Source organism: Harpegnathos saltator, unplaced genomic scaffold (assembly GCF_003227715.2).
Source record: "Harpegnathos saltator strain DR-91 unplaced genomic scaffold, Hsal_v8.6 scaffold169, whole genome shotgun sequence".
Classification (NCBI taxonomy): Eukaryota; Metazoa; Arthropoda; class Insecta; order Hymenoptera; family Formicidae; genus Harpegnathos; species Harpegnathos saltator.
The window spans coordinates 363234-382910 of record NW_020229949.1 but is presented as its reverse complement, the minus strand read 5'-3'; the positions used below and the strand labels follow the sequence as shown (position 1 = coordinate 382910).

The following is a 19677-nucleotide window of genomic DNA, read 5'->3' as shown; positions in this document are numbered from 1 at the left end:
GATCGAGAAGTCAGGATGGAGAGAGGACTTGGAGCGCGCCGAGAGACGTAGCCGAGGACAGCGATACATGTATGGTATTCGAGGTACCTCGAGTTATTATTATTACGCATTATTATTTTTCTGATTTTAACGGACCTTACTCGAAGTAAGGACATACCCGAGTCGAAATAAGATCAGCATTCATAGTTTATCATCTGAAAAATGATAAAATAGCTTGAGATTTGATTATTCATTAACCTAATTTCACGTAACATGAGTTGTACTTTTCTTTTCTCATAAAATATGAATGTCCATTCAAGCAAGGTTGCTGAGGCAAGCTAAGGTTTATCAATACAAATTTGTAATTGTTCTCAATGAAAAATTGCACATAATTTAAAAAAACTATGAATAATGATCTCAGAATCTGATATAAATTTTACAAGTGTTGATTTTTATTCGTCTAATAATGCTCAGATTGCTGTTTTCGTTTAGAATCTGCTAGAATGTCCGTTTCTCATTCTTCTTTATCTTTCTTATTGTACCGAATCAGAATTAAAATCTCTATTAGTGAAACAGCATTATTAGACATAACCGTTGTCTTTTTGCAGCTTCAGCTCTTTTAAGAGCTACAATTCTCATCATTCTCATTAGAAAAAAGAAAAGAAAAAAAAGAGAAGAAGAAAGGAAAAAAAAACTTTAAGAATGATGAGAATAAAAAGTATTTTTCATCTCCCATTTCCTCTAATTCTTATATGCTTATTTAATCCTTATATATTTATCTCACGCGCAGTTCTAACAAAGGCAGTTCTATTTACGTTTTTATCTTTGTTTGTTGTACGTTTTTATCTTTCTTGCGCTGTTAAGCGAATATATAATCAAAATCAATAAAAATTGCTCATTTAAATTAAGAATATAAGGATTAAGTACATATACATTATCGAAGTAAACGAGTATTAAATAACTGCGGAATACGTCGCTGTCGAAGACTCATCATGGGCGAAACTACGAGAGTAGCCAGATGTAACGTTCAGGTAGGAGAAAGCTTGTTCACTATTGCGCATCTAAATATTCTGCATTGATTTTTCAAATTGGATGCAATTTGCAGGATCAATGTAGAATTAATATTTCGACTCGGGAAAGACTCGGGAATGAGAACGAATTGTCATTGCACTTGGACAATCTTCTGACACTGATTTCTGATATTGATCGACATTCGACTTTCGGTACTGATTTACTCTTTTATTTCTCTATAAAGGAAAAAAAGATTGATACAAATCGTTCGTTTATCCACGTTAATTTGATGAATAAATTCGATATTGATCGGTATTCGATTTTCGGTATTGATTTCTCCTTTCATTTTTCTATAAGAATAGAAAAAATTCAGACGAATTGTTCATTTGTCCGCGTTAATTTGATATATAAATTAAATATTGATCGATTTTCAATTTTCGGTACTAATTTATTCTCTCATTTCTTTATAAGACAAGAAAAATTGATATGAATCATTCGTTTATTCGAGTTAATTTGTTGAGTAAATTAGAAGGATAAATTCCTGAAAAATGAGAACAAATTGTCATTGCACTTGGACAATTTTCTGACACTGATTTACGGTATTGATCGATATTCGATTTTCGGTACTGATTTACTCTTTCATTTCTCTAAGAAAAAAATAATTCATACGAATCGTCCATTTATCCGCGTTAATTTGACGAATAAATTAAATATTGATCGGTTTCAATTTTCGGTACTGACTAATTCTCTAATTTCTTTATAAGAGAATAAAAATTGATACGAATCTTTCTTTTATCCGACTTAATTTTTTGAGTAAATTAGTGGGGTAAGTACCTGCAAGATGAAAACAACTTGTCATTGCACTTGGACAATTTTCTTGACATTGATTTATGATATTGATCAGTCTTCGGTTTTCGGTACTAATTTATTTTCTCATTTTCTTATAAGACAAAAAAAATTCATACGAATCGTTCATTTATCCGCGTTAATTTGATGAACAAATTAGGTTTAGATCGATCTTTGGTTTTCGGTACTGATTTATTCTGTAATTTATTTATAAGAAAAGAAAAATTGATACGGATCATTCGTTTATCCGAGTTAATTTATTGAATAATATTAGAGGGGTAAGTACCTGAAAAATGAGAACAAATTGTCATTGCACTTGGACAATTTTCTGACACAGATTTACGGTATTGATCGATATTCGATTTTCGGTACTGATTTACTCTTTCATTTCTCTATAAGAAAAAAAAATTTATACGAATCGTTCATTTATCCGCGTTAATTTGATGAATAAATTAAATATTGATCGGTCTTTGGTTTTCGGTACTGATTTATTCTGTCATTTATTTATAAAAAAAGAAAAATTGATACGGATCATTCGTTTAACCGAGTTAATTTGTTGAGTAAATTAGAGGGGTCAGTACCTGAAAAATGAGAACAAATTGTCATTGCACTTGGACAATTTTCTGACATTGATTTATGGTATTAATCGATATTCGGTTTTCGGTACTGATTTATTTTCTCATTTTCTTAAAAGACAAAAAAAATTGATTCGAATCGTTCGTTTATCCAAGTTAATTTGTTGAATAAAATTAGAGGGGTAAGTACCTGAAAAATGAGAACAAATTGTCATTGCACTTGGACAATTTTCTGACACAGATTTACGGTATCGATCGATATTCGATTTTCGGTACTGATTTACTCTTTCATTTCTCTATAAGAAAAAAAAATTTATACGAATCGTTCATTTATCCGCGTTAATTTGATGAATAAATTAAATATTGATCGGTCTTTGGTTTTCGGTACTGATTTATTCTGTCATTTATTTATAAAAAAAGAAAAATTGATACGGATCATTCGTTTAACCGAGTTAATTTGTTGAGTAAATTAGAGGGGTCAGTACCTGAAAAATGAGAACAAATTGTCATTGCACTTGGACAATTTTCTGACACAGATTTACGGTATTGATCGATATTCGATTTTCGGTACTGATTTACTCTTTCATTTCTCTATAAGAAAAAAAAATTTATACGAATCGTTCATTTATCCGCGTTAATTTGATGAATAAATTAAATATTGATCGGTCTTTGGTTTTCGGTACTGATTTATTCTGTCATTTATTTATAAAAAAAGAAAAATTGATACGGATCATTCGTTTAACCGAGTTAATTTGTTGAGTAAATTAGAGGGGTCAGTACCTGAAAAATGAGAACAAATTGTCATTGCACTTGCACAATTTTCTGACATTGATTTATGGTATTAATCGATATTCGGTTTTCGGTACTGATTTATTTTCTCATTTTCTTAAAAGACGAAAAAAATTGATTCGAATCGTTCGTTTATCCAAGTTAATTTGTTGAATAAAATTAGAGGGGTAAGTACCTGAAAAATGAGAACAAATTGTCATTGCACTTGGACAATTTTCTGACACAGATTTACGGTATCGATCGATATTCGATTTTCGGTACTGATTTACTCTTTCATTTCTCTATAAGAAAACAGAAAGTTAATACGAATCGTTCATCAATCCGCGTTAATTTGATGAAAAAATTAGGTATTGATCGGTGTTCGGTTTTCGGTACTGATTTATTCTCTCATTTCTTTATAAAAAAAGAAAAATTGATACGGATCATTCGTTTAACCGAGTTAATTTGTTGAGTAAATTAGAGGGGTCAGTACCTGAAAAATGAGAACAAATTGTCATTGCACTTGGACAATTTTCTGACATTGATTTATGGTATTAATCGATATTCGGTTTTCGGTACTGATTTATTTTCTCATTTTCTTAAAAGACAAAAAAAATTGATTCGAATCGTTCGTTTATCCAAGTTAATTTGTTGAATAAAATTAGAGGGGTAAGTACCTGAAAAATGAGAACAAATTGTCATTGCACTTGGACAATTTTCTGACACAGATTTACGGTATCGATCGATATTCGATTTTCGGTACTGATTTACTCTTTCATTTCTCTATAAGAAAAAAAAATTTATACGAATCGTTCATTTATCCGCGTTAATTTGATGAATAAATTAAATATTGATCGGTCTTTGGTTTTCGGTACTGATTTATTCTGTCATTTATTTATAAAAAAAGAAAAATTGATACGGATCATTCGTTTAACCGAGTTAATTTGTTGAGTAAATTAGAGGGGTCAGTACCTGAAAAATGAGAACAAATTGTCATTGCACTTGGACAATTTTCTGACATTGATTTATGGTATTAATCGATATTCGGTTTTCGGTACTGATTTATTTTCTCATTTTCTTAAAAGACAAAAAAAATTGATTCGAATCGTTCGTTTATCCAAGTTAATTTGTTGAATAAAATTAGAGGGGTAAGTACCTGAAAAATGAGAACAAATTGTCATTGCACTTGGACAATTTTCTGACACAGATTTACGGTATCGATCGATATTCGATTTTCGGTACTGATTTACTCTTTCCTTTCTCTATAAGAAAAAAAAATTTATACGAATCGTTCATTTATCCGCGTTAATTTGATGAATAAATTAAATATTGATCGGTCTTTGGTTTTCGGTACTGATTTATTCTGTCATTTATTTATAAAAAAAGAAAAATTGATACGGATCATTCGTTTAACCGAGTTAATTTGTTGAGTAAATTAGAGGGGTCAGTACCTGAAAAATGAGAACAAATTGTCATTGCACTTGGACAATTTTCTGACACAGATTTACGGTATTGATCGATATTCGATTTTCGGTACTGATTTACTCTTTCATTTCTCTATAAGAAAAAAAAATTTATACGAATCGTTCATTTATCCGCGTTAATTTGATGAATAAATTAAATATTGATCGGTCTTTGGTTTTCGGTACTGATTTATTCTGTCATTTATTTATAAAAAAAGAAAAATTGATACGGATCATTCGTTTAACCGAGTTAATTTGTTGAGTAAATTAGAGGGGTCAGTACCTGAAAAATGAGAACAAATTGTCATTGCACTTGGACAATTTTCTGACATTGATTTATGGTATTAATCGATATTCGGTTTTCGGTACTGATTTATTTTCTCATTTTCTTAAAAGACAAAAAAAATTGATTCGAATCGTTCGTTTATCCAAGTTAATTTGTTGAATAAAATTAGAGGGGTAAGTACCTGAAAAATGAGAACAAATTGTCATTGCACTTGGACAATTTTCTGACACAGATTTACGGTATCGATCGATATTCGATTTTCGGTACTGATTTACTCTTTCATTTCTCTATAAGAAAACAGAAAGTTAATACGAATCGTTCATCAATCCGCGTTAATTTGATGAAAAAATTAGGTATTGATCGGTGTTCGGTTTTCGGTACTGATTTATTCTCTCATTTCTTTATAAAAAAAGAAAAATTGATACGGATCATTCGTTTAACCGAGTTAATTTGTTGAGTAAATTAGAGGGGTCAGTACCTGAAAAATGAGAACAAATTGTCATTGCACTTGGACAATTTTCTGACATTGATTTATGGTATTAATCGATATTCGGTTTTCGGTACTGATTTATTTTCTCATTTTCTTAAAAGACAAAAAAAATTGATTCGAATCGTTCGTTTATCCAAGTTAATTTGTTGAATAAAATTAGAGGGGTAAGTACCTGAAAAATGAGAACAAATTGTCATTGCACTTGGACAATTTTCTGACACAGATTTACGGTATCGATCGATATTCGATTTTCGGTACTGATTTACTCTTTCATTTCTCTATAAGAAAACAGAAAGTTAATACGAATCGTTCATCAATCCGCGTTAATTTGATGAAAAAATTAGGTATTGATCGGTGTTCGGTTTTCGGTACTGATTTATTCTCTCATTTCTTTATAAGAAAAGAAAAATTGATACGGATCGTTCGTTTAACAGAGTTAATTTGTTGAGTAAATTAGAGGGGTAAGTACCTGAAAAATAAGAACAAATTGTCATTGCACTTGGACAATTTTCTGACACTGATTTATGGTATTAATCAATATTCGATACTGATTTACTCTTTCATTACTATAAGAAAAGAAAAAATTGATACGAATCGTTTATTTATCCGCGTTAATTTGATGAATAAATTAAATATTGATCGTGCACGATGGGGTGGGAGAGGGAGAGGGATGGGGATAGGTGGTAGATAGGCTGCTTGGAGAAGGGGAGGGACAGGGGGATGAAAGAGGTGGAGGAGTGTAGGGGGCGAGAGGGAGGACGAGGAGGATTAAAAGGATGACATAAACCGCCTAAAGATGGATGTAGCACGGACTACCACCACATACAGGTTTTACCGCCGAAACCTGAAAGTGGATGTAGCATCGTAGTTTCCCTCTCAAAATGGATGCAGATGGCGCCGTTTCCCAGTGCGGAAAGTCGGTGTCGTCGAAAACACCGTATTGGCCGCTCTCACGTTTCTCTCTGATATAATCTTCATGATATTAATCATACACAATCTCAATTCTTCTTTTCTTTTGCGCATGTTAACATGTTAATTCATGTTACAAATGCATAACAATGTGCGAGATTGTGCTTGTCGAGTACGCTATTATGGTTGTAACACGGACATAAACTGTCTGAAAGTGAATGTAGCACGGACTGCCACCACATGCAGGTTTTATCGCCGAGACCTGAAAGTGGATGTAACATCGTAGTTCCCCTCTCAAAATGGATGCAGATGGCGCTCTTTCCCAAGGCGGAAAATCGGTGTCGCCGAAAACGCCGTGTTGGCTGTTCTCCGGTTCCTTTCTGTCTTTAGTGTAGCAAAAACAGTCGTTATATCGTTTTTTAATTATCACCGGTCCCTCGAGGTCCCTTTGCTAATATGAAAATTTATCCAGGGCTAAGTCTTTAACGTTACTTCGTCGGTGAAAAGAGTCTTCAGAAAAAATCTCTCTCTCTCTCTCTCTCTCTCTCTCTCTCTTTCTGTCTAAAATCTCACTCAGCAAAATACCACCGACTCGACCTGTTTCCTCGTATTTTGCGACACTTTCTCGTTTGAAAGTTTTTTGCAGGAAGAATTTTGATAATTTTGGTAAAATTGACGCACAAAATACGTTAATTTTTGTAAGTTTTCTGTCTATTGCAATGCGATAGTTGACGCGGGCGGAAATAATTGCACCGTTAATCGCTTTTACAGCTTTATTTACAAACATCATCCCGCCAAATCAGCGTCGTCTTTTTTCACTTTTCTTTTTTTTTTGTTAATCCATTTAACGTGTAATATATTCGATTGAAACGGCATTGATCTATATCAATTGAGAGTGGGTTTGGGAGGGGTAGGTTCAGGGGGAGGATGAGGTTGGGTGACAGCTAAAAACAGGCTACAATCGTAGAAGAGCGAAACTGAGAAAAACCGTCGTTCTAGTAAGATTCGAGCAGCGACAGAATCCGAGATCGGACGACCTTCGACACCGCGCGATGTAGAAAAGAATCCCTACACTATAAGAAATGATGTGTTAAATTTAACATATTTCATGTGTCTCAAATCATCCACTCTCATTTATATGTTAATTTAACATACAGCAAATATGTTAGAAAGCAACACGCATAATATGTAAAAAATTAACACAAAAATTTAACATTCGAATGCCGTCAAAAAGATCATAGTTTGTGTTAAATAAACTTAAATTAAATTGACATACAATGAATGTTACTTCAACATTTGGGAAAAGTAATGATTTATGATTTGATGAAATGAAAATGTTAAATTGGCATAATTTAAGTGTTAAAAATCCAATCTGTATATAATATAACACGTGATAACTGTTATAATAAAAGAAAGTAACACATTTCAGGTGTTGGCTTCAATATATAAAATATGTTAGAGCAAGAATTCATGTGTTTACATATAAATGTTATTTAAGTATTATTTTAACACTTGAAAATAGTTAATCTTAATTTAACACGAGAAAGTCTAAGTACACATAACAATGATATGTTAAATTAACACGACCGTGTAAAAAATTTAACACACAAAACCTTTTACACACACAAAATTTTAACAGAAGTACGAAATGTTTTTAACTGTGTTGGTTTTACGTACGTTTTCTAAACGTATGTAACGTTTCATAATCGTTTGTAAAACGTCTCGGAAACGTTTCTAAACGGCACACCTGCTACCTGGGGGGAGTCAATTCTGCTAATCACGATACGCGATTTTAATTTCACAGAGGAGACTCGACGTCTTTGTGTCAGCTGGAAGCTGAAAGGAGAAAGCTGAAAGCAAATTGGCGCAATATCGTGGCTCGTACGATCGAATATTACGTCAAAGAGATATCTGACGCAACACGCGATTCCGTGAAACGCTAAGCAATGACGACAGCGCGATTTCACGTAACTTTATAGACGCGCTCGTTATAGATACCGTCGTAAGCGCTCAAACGCTTACAATGGCAATTCCGCTAATGACGAATATGAAAGATAACACAAATTTGCCGCATTGGTAACGAATTTCTGTAAAAAGGATCGCCTTTACAAAAAGGCGACACGAGTACACGCGGTTACATCATTTCCAAAGTAGCGGAGTATCCCCAATCGATTGAAAATTAATCACGAATCGAATAGACGCGACTGGCCAATCAAGTTCCACGAAGGGAAAAAGAAAATATTGTCGAAGCTACCAGTCTCGTGAGCCAAATCGGGCAGCCTATGTCGGACTCTGTCGCCAGCATCCTCAGGAGTGTCTACCGCAATACGAAAATGGTACTCTACGCCTACACGCAGGGACTCAGTCTCGTCCTGGACGCGGCAAATTCCATACGCTCTCCGTTTCCTCGACTTCTCTCGGTCTCTCTTCGTCTCCCGCGGCTTCTCGTTCGCCTTGCCGTCGCGAACGTTGCCCGATTTCTCCCTCGCGCTTCACGCGCCACGAGCCGCCGGCGACTTTCGAGAGTCGTCGAAGGCGTCGCGACCCGATCTCTTGGGGTTGACCCTCGCTCTGATCCCACGCGTCTTCATCTACCCGGACAGCTGATCAGCATTTATAATGCAACCAACTGTATTAAATTAAATCAAATTTAATTTAATCAAGACATCTTTCAAAGACACCTTCTCGAGAGAAATTGGATTATTAAATTGAAGGCAATTAAATAATCCTAAGTTTCTTCCGCAAGGTGCCTCAAGGACGTCCTGTTTTTCCGCCTCTTAAACGTCTTTTACCAGTTCGCGCTGTCCGGGTAGTCACGCGACACAAGAGGGCTGCCTTCCGCGTCTTCTACCGTCCGAACGGCGCAGACGTTCGGAAGACGCCCGGTCACACGCGCTCGACGGATCATTATTCAGGTACCCAGATTCGCACACACGTCCGAGATCACCTATTAATAGACCCAACCCGAGCCGATTCTACCGACGTTGCTTCGCGCTAATCGTAGTCGACCGAACTGTTTCGCCGCTGTCCGTATTATTATAGCCAGCCGCCGCGCTACGAGTTGTCTAGCTGTCTAAAGAGGAAACAGAGAGAATCTGAATTCAGCTACTGCGAGTATGCGAGTCGATCCGCGCTTAACATACCCGTCATACCCTTCGTCTACGTGGTACAGGATCTCACGAGAGATCTGCGAGAGAGAGAGGCGGCCGATCGCTAATCTCCGCGCTCGTTCGAATTCGAATCGTCGATACGACTCGCTGTTGAAACGCGGCTGCAGCAACATGTTTCCCACCGTTTACGCTAATCGGAATTGAAGAGCTCCCCCGCTCCGCTCCCACCATGGTGTGCAGAAACGAGCTTGACAAGTTTATTGTAGATGTTCCTCGTCTACGTTGAGATTTCCCTTCTTCGTCTGTATCAGCAGATTCACTCGATTCTGAGTAATTAGCGACAGCTCGTTGATGCAACCGAGGAGTCTCGAACGTCTCTTGGACGTCCCGCGATTCGAAATTTATCTTTCTTTATTTATCTCTCTCTCTCTCTCTCTCTCTCTCTCTCTCTCTCTCTCTCTCTCTCTCTCTCTCTCTCCTTCTCTCCAGCCCTTTCTTTCGAATTTTCTCTTTGCGTCTCATCGCGCCATTTCGCGTTTAAGTAATTTTTCTCGCGCTACTCTCGTTAGCAAAAACCGTATTTCTTCGAGTATCTTCGAGTATCGGCTACACGTATAAATTGTGCAAAAAATTTAGCATGATTAACCGTAGTTAGGTAGGCCTTTCTTGTCGGAAAAGGCACGTACATATACATATATATACCTCGCGTATTTACCTCGTGTCTCTCCCCTTTCGTGTGTATGCATATATATATATGTATGTATACATAATGCGTAAGTCGTGTATACCAAGTATATGAGTGTAGATATACCATCGACAAGAAAAATAGGGACGTAGGAGCCGGGCAGAGGTACGGGGGGAGGGGGGGGGTAGAGGGTACGGGGCGGATAGGACGCGGGGTAGTCGAAGGGCAGGGCGGGGGATTACATCTAGCACAATGATACCCATAGTAGCAATCATAATGAATATCCAATCGCGTCTTAAATACATGAAAAAGTCTCCGCGAGTTTCCTGCCTGCTTTCTCCCTCTCTTTCTTTCTCTACTTTTCAAGATTGCTGGACTTTGATTGTGCCGAGCGATGCATTTTCATAATTTTTTTCAAATCGCCTTTCTTCTCGGCGACTCCTATCTGCTTCACCCTTTCACCTCCCTCTCCCCCCCTCTCTCTCTCTCTCTCTGTCTCTCTTTACATCCTTCGTTTTTACCTTGTCGACCGCAGTTTTTGTCTCGTCGCACGAGTTGTCGCGGAAAGACTCGGATAAGCGAGTCATTAAAGTCACGAGTGACGGCACGTCGGGGCCACGATGATGTATTAATATGTTTTGCAACGTTTAGGCGACATCTCGGGCGGTGTTCGAGTGCGATTTCACGACGTGAGAGAGAGAGAGAGAGAGAGAGAGAGAGAGAGTAAAGTAAAGTAAAAGCGTGTGTAAATATAATACTTGGCGATGTGGAAATTGCATTTCATTCCATCGCAAATTGGCACGAGTGTGTCATTTCCACTCTCATCATTGCGACACCAGGAGTCTCGGAAGACCGACTCTCGTCACGAATTACACCGAGCACAGCAGTTACAGCAATACGATTAATTGTACGTCACGTGCGTCACGTCTCCTCCTCGCGCGTAGACAAAAAATAATCAACCGTCTTGTCGAAGAGGCGAACAACGACGAGCAATTGCCTCGCAAAAATGTCGCGAATGGGCGTCGCGAAAAAAATATACCTAGCGGTGATATCTTGCCGATGCGAGGAAGAAACGCCGGAGTCGAGACGCGTGTGACGATCTCGAACTCGAAGGAATCGTGGCTCCGCGAGTTGACATTATCGGCGAGATGACGGCGGCTCCGATGACAGCGAGTCGCGGGGATCAAAGTCTGCGCTTAATTAGTCGTGTCCTTGGACACGGTGCCGTTGTCGTCGCAGCCGAAAAGCAAGCAAGACACATATAGCCGTGAGAAAGATTAGTGGTTTCTTTTTTTTTTCTCAGATATTTTATCAGAATTTATTATTTCGTGTAAACGTTTATAATAATTATAATTTACAATTACGATGAATTGATGATAAATACAAATAGAACAACGTAATTTGGGACGGGGGGGGGATGGGCGAGGAAGAGAGTATAGAGTGGAGAGGGTGGTGAAGGGGAGAGAAGGGGCGGAAAGAACGGACACGTTGAGGAGGAGAACGGGATATTCGGTGTTACGCGGCTTCCCGTGGAGAGCAGGATCGAAGGGGCTCCTTGCCAGGACGAGGGAGGATCGTCCCGTAGATTTGCGTGATCATAACAACGCGTCGCACGACGTTGGAACGTCCGGCTCCTCTCGCGATCGGCGTGAGCCGATTTCCCTAAGACGGTCTCGCGTGCGAGATTCAAGGTGATCGGACAGAATGAGGAGAAGAAAAAAGGGAAAAGAGAAGCAAAGAAAGGAAGAGTAAAGAAGACGCGGTGGTGAAGGTGTATCTTGAAATACTGCTTCGAAAATTATTACGGGGAAGGGATTTTGCGGAGAAATCACGCGCTAAAGAGAAGCCGCTCTGATGACGATGACGACCATCACGACGACGACGACGACGACGACGACGACGACGACGACGACGATGACGACGACTACGACGACGACGATGACAACGAAGACGATGACAACGACGTCGGCGACAAAGTGAAGATGAAGATGATACGACGATGATGACGATGAACGTAAGACGACGATGTGTGAAGACGATAATTATGACGGTGTCTCTCCCGAGAGTAAAGTCACTGCCAGTGTTATTAAAAAAACATAACGTTTATTTTGGAAAATTCATAATATCCAGAAAATGAAGAGAACACAAGATTCGAGAGGAGCGGAATCAGAGAGGCAAGTGGTGTGTATATCGACGGGAAAGAAGAAGAAGGAAGGAAGTGGAAGATCAGTGGATCGGTGAAAAATATGTTTGTATGGAGAAATCAACTCAAGAGGAAAAGAGAGCCGAAGGTTGTGTGTAAGGACGACAGTGTATTACGCAGGGAGAAAGAGTAGGATCGGATGAAAAGAGACGGGGACAAGGAGGAGGATGAGGGGACGGTACACATTCGAAGAGGGCTCGCTGCGCGAGGTCGAAATCGACGACGACACTACCCTCCGATGCGTACGGGTGAGATGTCATATCCTCGCATCCTTCGTATCCTGCCACCTCTGAACACACACTATGCACACACACACACACATACACCCACGCCCGCCCGCCCAGTCCCGGCCAGCCAGCCCTCGTTGAACGCTCAGCGAGGACTCTCCGGAAAGGGAGGAAGGGAGATACCTGACCGCATCTTTCATCGTGCGATTCTTCGGCCTTGGGTCTCTCTCTCTCTCTCTCTCTCTCTCTCTCTCTCTCTCTCTCTCTCTCTCTCTCTCTCTTCGTAACGAAATATCAAGATAACATACAGGCGACAAGAAATTAACGCGAGTCCGACCAATTGTATTAATCAAGATAGTGTTTAGTCGGACGGGACGCTTCGTTGTTCAACTCGAGGACTCTACGGACGATTCGTCAAACTCCGATCAACTTAATCGATGATTTACCAAGTACAATAGAGCCAATGGCAATTTCTAGCTGTGTAATTTCTTGTTAAACGACAATCGAGACATATTGACATTGTGTGTGTGTGTGTGTGTGTATGAACTGCGTATTTCAACTAAAATGAAACAATATTTGTCTCTGGTAGCAGTTTTAAATCCCAGTTCTGAAGAAAGAACAAGATCTTTCTTACACCTTTTAACAGCAAGCTGCATTTTATTTACCACATTGGTTCCGTCGACTGAGTTAATCGTCGATTAGCTTGATTGAAGTTGAGCGAAAGTCTCATTTTCGTCTTATCTTCGTTGCTTCGACGCTTCGCTCGGGTCTTTCTCGCTAAATCGCATATTCGCGTTTCCTCATCGCGCGCTTCGATGAATGTTACAAATTTCTTGTCGCTCATATCTTATTCTTTCGCACCTCATCTCGTCCCGAGCCCGAGGCCTCGTCTTCTACAGACGCGAAACACAGGACGTAGACGTGCCAGTACGCGGAGCAGACGGCTTGCTCGTTTTCTTTGTCTCTCTCCCTCTTTCTCTCTTTCTCTCTACGTCCTGCATTCTACGATCGTTGCGGTCAAGCAAACGGAAACGAATGTATCGGCGACGAGTTGTAGAACGAAGCTTCGATTACACGTTACACGTTACATTCTCTCGCTTGCGTTCTAAGGGAATTGTCGTTTAGGAGTCGCCGTCCGGACGTTTTCGCTGCTCCACCATCGTCTCTCCCGACTCTGCGTTTGTCTCACTCCCGTGTTTTTCTTTCATCTCATTCGCTCCTTCGCTCCTAATATCCGACGTGCGGAACGATGTGTCAGCACTCGTGCAAACGCATTTCTCTCTCCCTTTTCCCGATTCCGCGACAGCGGCGACGGGGCGACTTTCCGGACAGTTTCGTGTGCTTGTTGCGACAATAACTACCGATTATACATCGAGAAATATTAACACGACAACAGGAAAACGTTTACCCATTCACGTGTAATTAGCGACTAACCTGCTGCTTAAACTTGTCTGTCTCCCGTTAGCGATATTATATTATGCGCGCATGTGTATGTGTGTGTGTGTGTGTGTGTGTGTGTGTGTATGCATGTGTGCGTGTATATGCAGTAATCGGAGCATGTGCGCGTATATACATATACTTAGTTATACATATATATACGAGAAGAGAGGGGAGACATTCACAGCTCCCCGTATGCTCATATCATTTTTCGAATATGTTCTTTCTAGAAGCCTTTCTTCACGTTGCCCGGCGAAATGCGACAAAGAGTTCTGCTCGGATGAGTCTTGGACCTCCCGTTTCGAGTCTCTGCGGCTTTCATTCAACATGGAATAAAATACTGATGGGGACGCGTGTTGGGCCAATGATCGCAGTGCAGCTCGCGTGTCGCGCTTCGCGCACGAACTGCGACGCACAGGTCGGACGAAATTTCACGCCAGCTGATTCACATCTGCGACGTGAGGACGCGACTCGGCGGCGGCGGTGGATAAGTGAGCCGATTATTTTGTTCGCAGACAGACCGCCAGTGACGCACGCACGAGCGCGCCGCGTCTGACCAAAGTTCCCTTTTGTGCCGAGACTTCGTCCGACGTGCGTGTACCTCGATCGGGTCTAGGAGAATGTGGATTCTTACCAATGATCAGTCCTCGGTACTCTAGTTTACACGACGCCATGTCTAGGGAAGCGACATTATCGTTAATTAATAACACGCAATTTCCATTTCGCGAATCCTTACAAATGAACATCGCAGGACGAACGCAAGTACGCGACTATACGTCTAGATACGTGTGGTAATGTGTGCGTACAATTTGCTCTCTCTCTCTCCGTTCTTCTCGACCGCGATATGCGAGTTCACTAAGAGTAAGTGGTAGATATATATTTATATGTGTGACGTATTATATATGTATATATATTATATCGCGTATAATATAGCAGAGAGAGAGGGGGAGAGAGAAAGAGAGAAAAAGGGAGAGACGAGGAGCGCGGTCGAGTAGAGGGTGCGAGAGGAAGTTCGGACGTCGAGAATTTCAGACTTACGCAACAACCTCGCGTAACCTCGTGGTGTCGGTGTGATATAATGTGTGTGTGTGTGTGTGTGTGTGTGTGTGTAATTTCTGCGCTCGACCAGATAAGGAAACGAAACGTCGCGTTATCCCCGTCTTCCTTTTCCCGCATTCAATGTTCCACGAGCAGCACATGAGGAACTTGGTGGGTGAATGACGACGTCGTACATGTAGAGACAGCTTCGACGACAACGAGCAGAGCGGCGAGTTAATCGCGATGCATTGCTCTGCGTTACGATTACAAATAATGAGTAATTCTTAGCAGGCTACTTGATGACGCACGTGTGCACTAGTAGAAAAATGAACGCCCGTTCGCCGCCCCTCGATGTCCTGTACGATTTTCGATTTTCGCTTCCCTATCTAAATTACAGGTCGTATCGTAACATAGAGAGGGAGAGACCAGGACACCAATTAACCTTCCTCGACCGTCGCCACGCAACTCGGCGGAATTCATCTAGCAGCGAGAGCGAGACAATCGCAAAGTCTTTTCTTCGGTCGCGGCGGAAGAAGGAAGGAAGGAGTCCGTTCGGGAAGAGATGTTTGGTCGGACTGCATGTGTATGCGCGAGATATGATGTTGGTGATGGTAGTGGAAGTAGTGATGGTGGTTGTGGTGGTGGTGGTGTCGCTGGAGGCGTGTCGGAGAAAAAAGAAAAAGTAAAAAAAAGGGTAAAAAAAGAGGCAAAAGAAAGAACAGAGAAAACGAACAGCGAGAGTGTAAAAATCAAGTGACCACTGATGTCGTTTTGGAACTTAATAACTTAATGTATTTGTTTTTTTTTACTCTCCTTTCTCCTCCTACGTTCTTCCCTTCGTATAATAATATTCGTACTTACTAGACAATGTGAAATTTAATTTAAATGACAACTGGGTATAATGTAGATTCATGCGTGCTTTTCTTTTCTCTTTCAATTTTCTCATTCTTTTCGCTTCTTCTCGAAACCATCGCGCCAATCTCTCTTTTCGTCTGTAGCTTCCTTCTCATTATTTTTTTCCTCTTCGTTCTAGCCTTATTACTCTTTTTTTTTTTTTTATAAGATGGTAAGCAGCGAGCAGATTCTGGGAGTAATGACAGTGGGCCTTTTTTTGTAACGTCCTCTGCATTCCGTGTCTCGTCCCAAACGTGAGATTTTCCACCCTTCATGTAGTGTATAATAAGTCTCTTTTTTTTGTTTTCTACTCGCGAAGCCGAATAATATAACCTAGCTTGCTTGCGTTATTTCTTTTAATTTTTTTTTCTCTTGCAATGTGCGTTTATTACCGATGATCGTCACCCGAGATACGTGCCGCGCTTTCACGCGGCCGCCTCCGACAACGTCGCGCGCGACAATATCGCATCGACGAGACAAGGTATGCGGGGGAGGATTGTTGTGTGTATCTCCTCCTGTCCTTTCCTCTGTTCATCCACAATTCGCTCCTTCCTGTTCCTCCGTACAAATGGGTCAATACGGATTGTTTATTCTTTTGCTGAGATACTTCGAAGTGTGCCAGAGAGACCGAATTGATCCACACGGCTCGACCGTGCCGGTCTCGTCTTGATAACCCGTCGTTGCATTATTTTATGATTCTCCTGTCGCGCGCAATGCGAATGTCGAACGCGTATTTCTTTTAGCCCACCCCCCGTCTACTCTGAATAAACAGGGAGAGTAATATGATCCAATTCCTACGTGACGGCGAAATACAGGAGAGCTCTCTCCCTCTCCCTCCCTCCCTCTCTCTCTCTCTCTCTCTCTCTCTCTCTCTCTCTTTCTCTCTTCTCCTCTCTCGTGAATGTTTCTCTGCACGCGTCCAGGTTCGAGATCTTGGAGAAATTTCTTTCTCCGCAAAGCAACACCGGTCATCATCCGCAAAACGGACACGGTCGAGCGTGGATGGGTTTTTCGGAGGTTCTCAACGTTCGAGTTTCTCGAACCGAGCGTAGCAGCTTGTGGCGGTGGCATCGGCAGCAGTGTGCGGTCGTGTCAGGATAGAGAGAAACAGAGAGAGAGAGATAGAGAGAGAGAGAGAGAGAGAGAGAGAGAGAGAGAGAAAAGTGGAGAAGGATCAGTTTTTCACGTGAAAAGATTTCAAGAGAAGAGGTGACTGCGATAGGAAGGAAGGCAGAAGGAAACGAGGTACGTGAGGGACGAGAGGACAGGCGGATGGATGGATGGATCGGGTGGATGGACATGGGTGAGCACTTCAGGGGGACGGGGGGACGATAGAGAATAGGATGTTCTTATTAGGTTTAGAAAGGACTTAAGCTTAGGAAGGTTAGTTGTCGCCGGTCTCCTGTGGCTCGTCCCCGTCGCCCTGTGTGTCACTGGTCCACAGAGTGAGGTTGTCGCGCAACAGCTGCATGATCAGCGTGGAATCTTTGTAGCTGTCTTCATTAAGTGTGTCCAGCTCCGCGATCGCATCGTCGAACGCCTGAAAACATGGCAAACAGATCAGCGGATCAACTTCCCTCATGTGTCTCTCTCTCTCTTTCCTTCTCCCTCTCTTTTTTCCTTCTCTCGTTTCGCATTTCACTTTTGTACTTTCTATAATCAAGAATCGAAATATGATCGAGAAGGTAAAATCACTATAGATTGAGACACACAATGATTGAAACTTTGCGACTACTGAAATTACAAGTTGTTCGTACAACAAACAAAAATACTTTATCTCTGTAATTAATAGCGAGAGAGAATACATGAAAGAAAATGCGAATAATAATCAAAATTGTTATTAGCGAGCATTAAAACGTGAGTAGAGAGCGATGCGGGGTGGTGGTTAGTGCGGCACCAGTGGTGAACATCAGTCTTGGTACATTCACGCATTAGTAAGAGAGTTCGAGAAACAAAGAGGATGGTTAAGCGGCACACTCTATGCACACGCAGCCAGAAATTAATTCAAACCGCCGATGTCACACGTCAAGGCGCGAATCGTGTCGCGACGTGACGTGTATTTTCTACGCATCACAACAGTGGATTAATGAAGAGAGCTCTCTCCGACTAGGAGGAGAGCTCAAAGACAAAGCGCAAGACTCCTCTCACAATCCTCCCTCTAACCTGCTTGGCCAGATGACAGGCCCTAGCCGGGGAATTTATAATTTCGTAATAAAAAACGGAGAAGTTGAGGGCAAGGCCGAGCCTGATCGGGTGCGTAGGCTGCATTTTCGCCTTCGCAATGTCAAACGCCTCCTGGTACGCCTTCTGCGAATCCTCGACTACCGCTGCAATGCAAATCAGCCTCTATTCAGATTACACCTTCCACGACCTCGTTTCTTTTTTTTTCTTTCTTTCTTTCTTTCTTTTCTTTCTCTCCCCTTTGCCGCGTAACCACCGTAGCGATAAATCGCCCGCGCGTCGTCGCCGCGAGAGGCAGAAGGAGGGGAACGGCGAATGAAAGTTGAATAAACGGAGGGAAAACGCGAGCGTGTTTACGAACGATTTCCCTCGCGTCTGTCCTGCAATGCGCGACCCCTGTACCATCGTTTTACTCGGGACACCGTTGTCCTTGAATGGGTCGACTACATAAATCGTCGTTGATCTTCCACCGCGACCGCTGACACGCGTGCGAGCGAGCCGCGTGTCTCCGTCGTCCTGACTCATGCCGCGCGTGAGTCAAGTGACCCCTCCCTCCCCCGATGGTGTCTCCGCGCATTATTAAAGGCTGAAATACGACCTGCCTTTTTTTACCATAGCTTTGTTTTCCCTCGCGAATCCGGGCGATTTACACTCGCAGCCGAACGGCCTGTGCATCAAGAAGACACCAGCCGGTTCAATAGTCGTACTCGCCGAAATAATCTCAGATCAAGCAACGAGAATCTTGGCTAGCTAGAAGGCAGCGCATATTTCACTTTCACGCGAAATGATCCAAAGTCGCGACGACGCTTTATGATCCCCGATCTGCCAGAGGTGAATCTAGGCGAGCCTTTATAACTCTGCTCTAAGCCTTAAGTTGCGACTTGGCACTTGGCAAAAGAGCCACCTCTCACGTCGCAATCCCTAAGCCTCAAACTTTGTGTTCGACTCTTGGCAGCGTGAGAAATGCCTTTTGCCAAAGACCACGCTGCAGCAGATTAGGGCTTGGAGAGCAAACGACCAAAGGTGGTTTGTTTCAAGCCTGTCGCAGATCGAGCTCGACTCAACTCAGAAGCGGAGATCCCCAAGCCGCGCGACTTTGACGTGCAACGTGCCGTAATCTCCGTCGACAAGTAAAAATCCCTCACACCGATACGCCCGGCGTGTCCGTCGTCTTTAACGAGCGATAAGTAGGTTCCCATATCGCGTGTTAATATCAAGAAGACCGTCGCGGCTGCGAAGCCGCGCGATTCGCACAGCGCGGAGATAGCGATCTTTGTAGGACAGGAGACAAAGGTGGGTGGGTGGGTGGGTTCGTCGTCGGATATCGGTAGCGAGTCTTCTCTCACTCCTTCTGCCGGCCGCGCGCGCGTAAACGCGGCTCTCTCTCTCTCTCTCTCTCTCTCGTCGTTCTCTCCTCTCTTTGTCACCACTGTGCGTACCATCACACCGCCACCGCCACCGCCACCGCGCGCATCGGCTCTCTCTCTCTCGCTCTCTCTCTCTCTCTCTCTATCTCTCTCTATCTCCGGCGCGGAACAGCTGGAAATAACGATCAAGCCCGTCGTCGGGCGTATA

The 19677-nt window shown here is 41.8% G+C and overlaps 1 protein-coding gene across 3 annotated transcripts in view; it reads right to left on the bottom strand.

Moving 5' to 3' along the window:
* Positions 1 to 13046: 13046 nt before the first annotated feature.
* 14-3-3zeta (tyrosine 3-monooxygenase/tryptophan 5-monooxygenase activation protein zeta) overlaps positions 13047 to 19677 on the bottom strand; it is a 65942-nt gene continuing 59311 nt past the window's right edge. The window contains exons 4-5 of one of the 3 annotated variants that reach the window (XM_025297094.1): positions 18085 to 18248; positions 13047 to 17461 (exon numbers count right to left, since the gene is read on the bottom strand). In XM_025297094.1, the coding sequence (XP_025152879.1) occupies positions 17306 to 17461; positions 18085 to 18248 (320 nt within the window). In that variant the 3' untranslated portion in view covers positions 13047 to 17305. The remainder of the gene's footprint in view (positions 17462 to 18084; positions 18249 to 19677) is intronic. The other 2 variants (XM_011139980.3, XM_011139979.3) reach the window with 2 other exon arrangements.